Genomic DNA, 11,309 nt, shown 5'->3' with positions numbered 1-11,309 from the left:
TGGGTACTTTTAGTAGGAAAGTGGAAACACTTTGAACAAGATGACTAACAGGTGTCACTCACACTGTATCAGCAATTGATCCTATCTTTCTTTCATGTTCTAATAATTTTCCTTAATATCTCATCATTAATCACAGCTTTGATGAGATAATTCTTCTATAATCCTGATTAGTTTTCTAATGGTAGCTGTAATCTCTTCTTCCTGCTTCGCATTTCATCCCAAATCATCTCAATAGCAAGCGAGAATGCCGCAGAAGGCCATTAAGAGGCTGCGAGCCCTCAGCTCCCCTCAGAGCTTCCTTTGCTCTCTCGATCACCTTAAAAACAAAGACACACAATGCTTCATTAGTACAACTAAGTATAGAAATTTGAAAGACTAAATTTAGGCTTCGTTTGGGATGGCTTTCTTCCTGCTTCTTAAAGCGGCTTTCTAGTACTAGAAAGTCGCTTTAAGAAGCAGGAAGAAAGCCATCCCAAGGCTTCGTTTGGGACGGTTTTTTTAATGCTTCTTAAGGTAGTTTTTTTAATAAAAATTTAATTTTTATACTAAAAAATTACTTCAAGAAGCAATAAAAAAGTCATCACAAACAAAGCCTTAAAAGAAGAATATGTGAGAGTGCTAACACAGATGAGAGGATTGAGTCTTGATTCTATATTGGATGAATGAAAATATAATAGTGTGAAATAATAAAAATAAAGCTAGTAGAGTAAAAAGTTAATAGATACAACTAAGATGATGATGATGATCAAAAGCTTAGTAAGCAGATTTACCTTCCCTAACCTTCCCTTCTGATAAGGAGCTGCTCTGATGCTTCCCAGATAACTTACTGGAGACTTTCTGTTGGCTTCTTCCTCACCTGACCTCACATTATTTGCTTTGCTTCTTGTCACCATACTCGGACTTCCATGGTCTTTTCCAGGCAATATTTGAGGAAGCTTGGATTCCTACTCAATTGAAATATATATGCACAGATATTTCTCAAAAACGTATTATATTTCACTAAGGCTTCGTTTTGAGACGGCTTGCTTTCTACTTTTTAAAACAACTTTTTAGTACAAAATTTTTTAATTTTGTACTAGAAAGCTGCTTTAAGAAGCAGAAAGAAAGCCATCTCAAGCGAAGCATAAATTAAGTTGTTAATTTTAAATGATGAGGTTAAATAACAATTAATCTGTAATTATACCAACAGTAATACTGCTGCACAGTGCTTAAGGACCTCCAGATTCAGTCTAACATCATCTAGGCTTCTGCACAGTCATTTTTCAGCATCAGAATCTTAAGTAAGGATTAAGAAATATTTAATTACTCACTCTCTTACCTGTGCTTTTGCTGCCCGAGCCCAAAATAAGAAGCTAATGTTGCCATCTGAAACAAAACTTCTGCAACTTAAGTAGGAAAAAAAAAAGTACTTATAAAAAAGTATGTAAGGACAATCACTTGGTGTTTTTTTTTGGAACGCAGTTCACTGTATCTATCGGCTTCCACCCTTGTAGAGGAGGAGAGATTATCCTGTGCGGGTATCTATCCGCTTCCACCCTTGTAGAGGAGGAGAGATTATCCTGTGCGGATGTCGAACGCAGTTCACTGTCCGGATATCAATCAGAATATGTTACGTCAGCAGTATCGAGCCGAGTAACGAGCAGGGGGTGATATGGAGCATTTTGGTTGGTCTCCGGATGACATTCGACGTCCGCACAGAATAATTTCACGTAGAGGTGCTTGTCAGAGTAACTAATCTCTCGGCGGGTCTAGCAGCTACCAGCCCCATAGGTGCCGGACCACGAACTTATTTTTTCCCCACTTAAAGAGTCATTTATTGTTTCAATAACAAGAAATGAACTAAATTAATACTCTCATGTAACTTAATGCTATGAATTTACATAACACTTGACATAATTAGGATTAATGATGCCATATAGTACCCAAACAAGAGCTTAAATATTGCTTTAATCTAACCTCAAAGTTCAAAATACCTTGAGATCACCAGCTCTTCTACCAAATTCTGGTGTCAAAACTTCTAGGGAGTCTATCATCCCTACCGGCTCCGGCGGCGGCCGGCCAATATCTGCAAACGCTTCTTTTATCCGGTGACAATCAAATCTCTTTATGTTATGCCCTACCCACACCCTACCTGCTCAAATTATAAAAGATACATTATTATACCAAACACATAATTTTATATACATATAATCATGTGAGATTAGAGACTAATTATGTTTTGAAATGTTTGGGAGTGGGTTGATAATCATGATTAAATTATTTTAACTAAAAGTTTAATTAGTCTATTGGAGAGGAACAACAAATAGAGCTTGTATGAAACCACCAACTCTTCTACTGAGCTTAGATGTAATAGAAATAGCCGACTTATGTTAGCCAAGAAATTGCCTGAAACACTCGATCCTAATTGAACAATAGACTATGATACCACTAATTGGAGTTAGGTTAAAGTTTTGTTTGGGACAAATTTTTTACTGCTTTCTATAATTATTTTCTAATACAAAAAGTTTTTGAAATATAAATTTTTATAATAAAAGCTGCTTTAAAAATAATAAGAAAGTTGTCCTAAACGAAGTCCAAATGTATTAATGAACAAATTCATTTTCAATTCAAATAGCTTTTAAGTAGGGGTGTTAAAATCAGGTTTCGGGTCGGGTTTTGTTTGGGTTAAACCTGTAACTGACCTGGGTTCAAACGGGTTGACCCTAACCCGACCCGACTATGTAAACAGGTCGAAAGTGCAGACTCGGACCCAACCCGTCGGGTTATGGATTGACTAGACTCGACATGGCTAGACAGCTGGATGGCGACGGAGAGAAGGCGGATGGCGGGACTGGCACGACGTGCGGGCAGCTCGTTTCAAACGGGTTTTCGGCTCAACCCGAACTCGACCCATTTTTTCAAATGTGTCGAATAAGGAAACATGAACCCGACTCGTTTGTGAAACGGGTTGACCCTATTCCAAAATTTTTGAGTCGTATTAAATATTGACACCCCTACTTTTAAGCCTATAAAGGGAATGCCAACTACTTCATATTTTCTCTATCATATTTTTTTAACAATCGATTAATTAAACTCAATACTCTCACATGCCTTGCTATTCTATGCATTAAATGAGGATCATATATCTAAATATAATCATATGATAGAAAAGTATTATCCAAAATGAAGAGTTCAATTCAGAATAAAAGGTTCAAGTTTTGAAAAAACTTGTTTAAATTAGATGGAGAATAAAGCTGGTTATGTAGAGCTGTGAAGGATCCAACTTGACAATAATGTTCAGATATGAGCAATAGTTTATGTCCTTTGTTAAAGCTATATATATATATATATATATATATAGATAGATAGTCCATTGATCAACAAAACTCACCATTCAAGATCTGAAACACACGATCAGCCAACTCCTCAAACATCGGCGCGGCCGCCACCGCCTCTCTTGTTATACCACTTGGTCTCGTCGGCGCAACTAGAGATATATCAGGTGGTCTTATCAGGCTACAAAAGCTCTCTACCTCAACAAGCTTCTTTGGACACACCACAATAGACCCAAACTCGACCACCCAAAATCTCTTTCCTCGTCCCACCGCCGTCGTGGTCTCGACGTCGAAGAAAACAAGCTCAGCCATATTACTTAACAAGCTCTTCAAGAGCTTTCATTGTACATAAGGAGTGGATATAAATAGTGTGTGTGAGAGAGGGAGAGAATATTTTGGTGATGAGGTTTGTTTGGCTTAGAGTTCAAGTAGGAGGAGAGGAGGAATTGAAGGAGTTCTTAGCTTGTTTTGGTTGGTATAAATGTTATTTCAAAGAAGAATGTGAAAGAGAGAAGGAATAAGTGAAGAGAAATATATAGAGAGGATTGATTTCCATGCAAAGCAATTGGTATTTAGGGTTTTAAATGTTGAAGTTACTTTGGATAGGTTTTGGTGATGGAGAAGTAAGGTTCATTTTGTTTCTTATGTCTACAGCTTGCTTGCTTTACTTCATAAGAAGGTTATATTTGTTTTGCTTTGTTTTGAAGCTTTGTCTTGTAGAAGGTTAGCTGAAGCTGCCTGAATCAAATAAAACTATAAGAGCGAGAGAGTTGTAAGATAACCCTAATCTTATGGATCAAAAGATAACGTTGCTTCTCACTTTCTTAAGATGGTTTCTATTAGGGATTGATCTTTATTAGTGAGTTGCTTTATCAAAGATTTCAAATTGAATTGAGTTGGTTCTTGCCTATTAAAGAATAAGCAACGGTTGTTTTGGGAATTTTTAGGGTATCAATTCATCTTTATGGTTTAGATTTGTGTTTAACCCAAAAATGAGCGGCATGAGTATGGTAATTCAAAATTGGAGCTTAAATCCAAAATAATTCAAACCTAAATCCGACTCAACCAAATCAGAACCATATACAACAAGATACGAAAAAGCATTTAAACTAGGGGTGTCAATATTTGTTTAAGCCTGAAAAATTCCGGGCTTGGATCAACATGTTTTGCAAGTGGGTTGGGTTTGGATCAACCCAAAAATTTGAAATCATTCGGAAACTGACTCGGGTCAAGCCTCCCCTGCAACGCTTTCATGCCTGCTTCCATCTCAGCGCTAGGGCCCACACCTGTGTTTGCTCGCACGAAATCACCCCCTAGCCTGCTCTAGCCCGCACGCGATCGTGCCCGCATCCGCTTGTGCCTAGCTATATTGCGGGTTAGGGTTGGGTCGGGTCAACCCGGGTTAGGGCGGGTCAGGTCCAGGTCTGAATTTCTGACTTGTTTGTATAATTGGGTTGGGTTGGAGTTCGGGTCGAGTCAATTGATGGGGGGTTATTTTCGGTGTAGACTCGAAACCGACCCAAAAGCTCATTTTGACACGCTTAAATTAAATTGTGAAGGGTAACCATCAGCTTGACCTGAAATGAACTTAACTACATAATTTAAACTTGACAATGTAAAAAAAAAAAAAAAAAAATCATTTTAGTTTTTCTTAAAAAAAATAATAAATTATTTAAATCATTAGTTTTTCGATTGACCAAAACTTAGCATGATTTTTTTTTTCTATCACTTAAGCTGGCCAAACCCTACTAGAATCTTACACATATGGACCCTAATCCAAAATTTTCATGCCTAATTCGAATCAAATTTTTGTATTTGGTCGAATATAACATCATTAAAAACCTTTTGTATTTAATCAATACTAAAATAATAGAAATGTACCATTGCCAAGCTGATTTATTTGCATTATTTATTAACTAACTATTTTAAAGCTTTTTAGTTAATTGTTAGTGATTTCTTCTGATTTATGATGTCTCAGCTCATTTTAATTAAATGAGATTAATTATTTATAATCATACTGTTAAAGTTAAGTAACTTCAATAGAGTTTGGTGGATTATAAAGAGAGAAATGAGATTATTTTTTCTGAGTTAACCTTTTGAAGAAATAAAAAAATAAAAATGTGTATGTGCTCATGCAAAATAGATTAGGATGATCTTCGAACTTCTTTGATTTGCATTGAGATTAGTGTCATATATATGATATCATAAATTTAACTAATCTCGATGCAATTTTAAGAGTTTTGAAGTCTATTTTAGCGTATTTTGCATCGTGATATCTTAGCAGAAAAATTATTATTTTTCTATCCTATTTGATTGCATTGAGAATGGTTCTATATTGTGAATTTCAATCGATTTAAGATTTATGTGGGATCAACTTTTTAATTTTTTTTTTTAAAATTTATTCTTTTATTATGTGTTTACATTGTTTTTATTTTTTGCATTGAAAAATAAATCAAATTATTAAAACTCTCGAAATAAATTTTATGTATTTTGACACTTTTTTTCTATCCTATTTAATTGCATTGAAAATAGTTCTATTTTGTTAATTTTAATCAATTTAGGATTTATGGGATCATTTTTTTTTTAAATTAAAAAAATGCTTTGAAATATGTATTTAAATTAGTTTTATTTTTTGTTATAAAAAAACAATTCAAATAATTAAAAAAATTCAAAATAATTTAGATGTATTTATAATATTTTTAAAAATAATTATCACATCAAATTGGTGACATCGCAAATATTTATCACCATTGTTGTTATTATATTGCTTATTACTGTTGTTGCTCTATTGACGATCATCACTATCATCATATAAATCAAATCAATAAAAGAAAAGATATTTTAAAATATCAAATATATTTTACTTTATGTCAATACATAAAAATAAAAAAATAAAAAAAAAATTCTATTTTTTATTCATCCCTATTTAGTATATATATATAATTTTTTTTATAGGAAAATATGTTTGAAAGTTTGTTTATGTTGGATAGCTTCTTCTATTCATAGTGTTTTTTTTTTTTTGAAGTATCTTGAATAGTCGATTGTATTCAAATTTAAATCCTAATTCAAATCTTATTCAAACTAGAACAAGGTTCAAAATGATTTAAGCTTTGTTAAAAACTTAAATGAATAGGGTTCGAACTGAGGTCAAGTTGACCTTCTTCTATGATGAGGAGATTGCAAGCTTCAAAGCTTGATCGACAATTCTATTCAATTTTAGAGGAAGCTTGATTAAGGCGACTCTTCTCTCGACCAATATTGTGATCCCTAGTTTTCAATAAAAAAAAACTTTGATTTTCGAGGATCATCATTCTATTTCAGGAGAGATTATTCTGTACGGTGTTCGCCTTTAGACAGGTCATGTCATCCAATGCACTGTGCATTGAGTGACGTGACGTATCTGAATTGACCTCCGAATGTGTCCGAACACCACAAAAAATAAATTTTCCTATTTTAGAGAGAGTGAGTATGATATTTTGTTCAGAAATAAACTTATGGGATATATTAACTCTAAATTTCTATTGCTAGTGATATGATCAAACTGATTATAATTTTGTACGATTTATCTTTAATTTTTATTTATCAAGTTAATATTAGCATAAATATTTATTTATTTTGCTAAATGATATTTTAAATGTTAAATATGTTTGTATAATTTTACTCTTCTAATCTCTCCCTTATATTCTTTTATTATGATAGATATTTGCAAAATAGCATTCTTAAACCTTTATTTTTTAAGTTGTTATTAAAATATTAAAATTAAATGATGGTTGGAGCACCATAGAAGAACGACGTTGTTGAGGAGATTTTATTTGGGCAACATTGGTTAGAAGATTACAATTAATCGATGGTGGTTGGAAGATCGTAATTAGATAACAATGTTTGGAGAACTCAAGTTGAATGATGGTAATTAGGAGATATTAGTCGAGCAATGTATCTTAGGAGAATATAAGCAGGCGATTGTGATTGGAGTCGCTTGATCTGACGATGGTGGTCAAAAGATTATAGTCGGGTAATCATATTTTGAGTACCATTTTCGAGTGACGATGATCAGAGGATCGTAGTTGAGTGACAATAATTAGAGGATCATAATCAGCCGATGACAGTTGGAGGACTGCAATTGGATGACAGTGATTAGAAGACTCTAGTCAGGCTGTGGGTGGAGAAGCCTACTTATGAGATTGTGGTCTTGTGGTGAAGATCTAATGGCGATTGCTTTCATGTGGAGCTTCGAGAATTTTCGAGTCCCTGAGCTCTCTTGAGTGTCAAGCAAGCCCCCAAGGAGTTAAAAAACATCAACATAGAGCTTCAATGTTTAAGAAATTAAGAAACTATACTGTAATGGAACTCTTCTTAATTTCCATGTTCCTAATTAAAAAATCTTTAGTTAAATTTTATGTATTAAATTTGTGAATAAATTCATTCGAATAAAAAAATTAATTAAAAGCTTAATATCACCAAACAAAATTTAAAACAAAAAAAAAATATATATTTCATTTCAATGATAGATTGCTTGTTCAGGCTACATGTCAATCTCTCTCTCTCTCTCTCTCTCTCTCTCTCTCTGTGATTTTGGCTGGAAAGAAGAACTGATCCTACTGACTACTGTAATGAAAGAATCTAGCACAACACCACATCCACGGTTCAAAAATTATATACAAATTCCATTGCCCATTGCAGTTTCTCTTCAAAACGAAGTCAAGTTTGAAACCGCACGATTCTTCGGTGAATCAAAGTTAAAAAAGAAGTAATCTTGATTCGAAAAATCAACCACCGGCACCTGAAAATCCCCCAAATTACTCTGCAAATCCCCCAAATTCAAATCCGAGTACCAATCATAATCCTCCTTAATCGCCGGAGAAGCCTCCACCTGCATCTCCAGACCAAATCCAGCGTCGCCAAATTCATCGAGATCCGGCATCTCAATCCCTGATTCCGGCGTCCTCAAGCTCTCTGACTTCGCATCCTCGTTCTCCTCCATCGAACTTGTCGCCATCTTCTCCCAGTTATTCTTCTTATTATACAATCGACAGAGCACCCAATCATCTAACTGAAATTAAAAAGCAAAAAATTTCAGTTTCCCCAATTTCCAAATCGCCATAAATTTAAACCTTCGATGTTCGCTTACTTACCCTTAAGCTTCCGTTGGACTTCGCGCTGCGATTGACATTAGCAAGTCGATACTCATGCATGATCCAATCCGTCTTTACTCCCTTCGGCGCCTTCCCGTCGTAAAAAACCAGAGCTTTCTTGATCCCCACCGCCCTACCGCTCCGCGCAGGCGCCACCGGCTTGTCTGCCCCGGTGGCCTTCCAATACCCGCGTCCAGCGGCGCGATTCGGCCGAGACCCGTTGGGATATTTCCGATCCCGCGGCGTGAAGAAATACCACTCCTTTGTCCCGAACATCGCCTTATCTGCATAGCCAAAATCAAACCTGTTTAAAAATCTCTGCTTTTCTTTAAGAAGAAACACACAAGGTGTTCGAAGCAAGTACCTGGAAGATCCCAAGGATTATACTTGTACAAATCGACCTCGGCGATTATCGGAACTGGAAGACACTGCTGCGCCGTTCTGCGGCAAAGGTAATGGACGACGAGCTCCTCGTCGGTGGGGTGGAAGCGGAAGCCCGGGGGTAAGTTGAGCTCTGCTTCAGCGTCTCTTGACCTTCCCATATCTGTAAACTGTAACTGACTAAGCTGTAAAGTGTAAAAGTCTCTGCTTTGAGAAGAAAGACTGAGAGATCTATATGGAGAAGAAGGAGGAGCGAGGAGATATATAAATGACTAAAGAGTTTCGGATGAGGGAGGAAGTTTCGGGCCGCGCGGCGGAGCGAGAGGGCTTAGGCTTGCGTGGAGGAGAAAGGAGTCAAGAAATTCAAAAAGGTAGGTATTATCTGGCACCGTAGGTTTGTTTATTCTTTCGAGATGGTTCGTTGGCGGTGACGTCACCGCTTACATCTCCTCTTTAATTTTGCACGTGAGAATTTGGGCGCCGACTTAGAAAAATGGGTGGGCCGAGTGGTCTGCTGGTGATGTTAAGGGCTGCTTTTGTTGGATTATTATTATAAGATACCTTTCATTAATCTAATTAATTTATGAGTAAAGCTTCACTCTTAAAAAAAGTTGTTGTGTCTTAAGAAGATAGAATATCTGACTAAAAATTAGGGTTGTAAACAATTTGAGCCGAGTTCGAGTCATGCCAAACTCAAGCACGACTCGCCAGCCCAATTCCGAGTTCAAATTTGGGAATTGCTATAGCCTTAAACATAGGCTTTTGCCTTAAAAAGCGGGTTGCTAGTAGCAACTTTTGTCTTAAAACTAAACTTAGGCTTTGTTTGAGACGACTTTCTCACTGCTTCTTAAAGCAACTTTCTAGCGCATAAATTAAAATTTTTGTACTAAACAACTGCTTTAAGAAGCAGTAAGAAAGTCGTCCCAAGCGAAGCCTTAGTTGTTTTCTTAAGTAAAGAAAAAAAATATTTGAAGCACATTTCTTGGATATTGGTCCAAGATTTAGGGAATTAATTTTTCATGTGTACTTTCTTTTGATTTCTTGAATGACTTATATCGTCATTGGTGTAGTTATTAGTTACCTATATAATGAGGCTATATGCTATCATAGGAATATGGTTAAGCAATAAGAATTTAGTCTATTGATCTCCCTCTCTACCTCCTCCTCTCCCAAGAAGCTCATGAAGGAAGGGCTTCTTCCTCATTCAAGATCATAAAAACATCATTATGAGGGAGCTTGCATGCTAAGCCTCGTCAAGCTCTAGTTTAAGCTCATGGTTCATATAAGCTTAGCTTGCGAGCTCGAGCTAGCTTGACTAATTAGTTACACCCCTGCATACACGACTTGACTCATTACACATCTACATACAATAATATATATCATTGGTGGCATTGTGGAAGGTGGATGTTTCATGACAACAATATTGCAACCACATAGCATGACTTTTTTTATGCATTGCATTTCAAATTTATTCAATTCTAGTAGATATAAATACATCAATAATGAACTTTGATTATATTCTAAATTCCTTAACAAATTGCTTTATATGGTTGTTCTTTTTGAAGCATTTTATATGCAAAATAAATTAAATATATAGAACTTAAGTTAATCGATAAAAAACAAATGCAGGTTAATCTTTTGAAATATTTGAAATTCTTTATGTAATTCATTTTCAACTAATTTGTAATTCATCTAACTTGTCATAATTCAAAATATTTGATAACGTGGAGCTTTGTACACCACCGTCCGCTATTGAAATCGGACGCATCACTCATGTAACAACCCAATCTTTTAATTATTGAGGTACTATTCGCTTTAGTATAATGGACCTACGTTTTTGCCTCATTGGTGTAACTTCCTAGGATGTCACTCATCTCAAAATTAAGTCTCATGAACACACTTAACTTTCAAGTTTTTTTAATGAAAATCCAACAATTATACGAAAAGTCTCCTCCGTATTTAAAATTTTAGCTTTTTTTAAAAAAAAATTATTTAAGAGGTTTCATATTTTCTCAGACTTAAGTAATTGACGTCGTCATCAGTATTCTTATTTAGAATCTTCCACTAGACAAATAGGATTTTAGAAGTGGCCCTTAAAACTTCAAATGATGGCTTCCACCATGTAGCACTTTGTCCCAAATAGGTTTTCAAGATGTGGCTCCCTTGGCATAGCATTTTGTTCTTTATGACACTTATTTCTCATTTTTCGACAAGTGAATTTCCTTAATACCAATTTGTAAGAGTCAAACTCTTAACTATCGAAGTATTGTCCACTTTGGCCTAATGGTCTCACAGTTTTATTTCATCGGTGTAACTTCTCAGGAGATCAACCATCATAGGATCGCTCTCGCACGAGCACACTGAACTTTGAAATTTCTTAGGAAATTTTTTACCATTACACCAAATTATACCTCAATGTTTACAAGTTTTTTTTTTTAAATTAAAAAGTTTTAAATATGTACTTTTTATTATGCATTCTTTT

At 35.3% G+C, this 11,309-nt stretch overlaps 2 protein-coding genes across 2 annotated transcripts; both read right to left on the bottom strand.

Annotated features, from left to right (window-relative positions):
* Nucleotides 1-223: 223 nt before the first annotated feature.
* On the bottom strand, nt 224-6,697 carry LOC110098760 (protein NEN4). The gene is made up of 7 exons (XM_020825677.2): nt 6,653-6,697; nt 3,371-3,650; nt 1,974-2,131; nt 1,319-1,365; nt 1,184-1,247; nt 771-944; nt 224-316 (listed from the first exon to the last, which is right to left on the bottom strand). Exons 1-7 carry the CDS (start codon nt 6,695-6,697, stop codon nt 224-226), a joined length of 861 nt encoding a protein of 286 aa, XP_020681336.2.
* A 1,113-nt stretch (nt 6,698-7,810) lies between these two features.
* On the bottom strand, nt 7,811-9,185 carry LOC110098761 (NAC domain-containing protein 68-like). Its single transcript, XM_020825678.2, has 3 exons — nt 8,811-9,185; nt 8,447-8,730; nt 7,811-8,364 (listed from the first exon to the last, which is right to left on the bottom strand). The coding sequence occupies exons 1-3, from the start codon at nt 8,986-8,988 to the stop codon at nt 8,002-8,004; spliced, it is 825 nt and encodes a 274-aa protein (XP_020681337.1). The 5' UTR covers nt 8,989-9,185; the 3' UTR covers nt 7,811-8,001.
* Nucleotides 9,186-11,309: the final 2,124 nt, after the last annotated feature.

The sequence above is a fragment of the Dendrobium catenatum genome, unplaced genomic scaffold (genome assembly GCF_001605985.2).
Source record: "Dendrobium catenatum unplaced genomic scaffold, ASM160598v2 fragScaff_scaffold_740, whole genome shotgun sequence".
NCBI classification, from domain to species: domain Eukaryota; kingdom Viridiplantae; phylum Streptophyta; class Magnoliopsida; order Asparagales; family Orchidaceae; genus Dendrobium; species Dendrobium catenatum.
The sequence above is the reverse complement of the archived record's forward strand: the minus strand, read 5'-3'. Positions and strand labels throughout refer to the sequence as shown.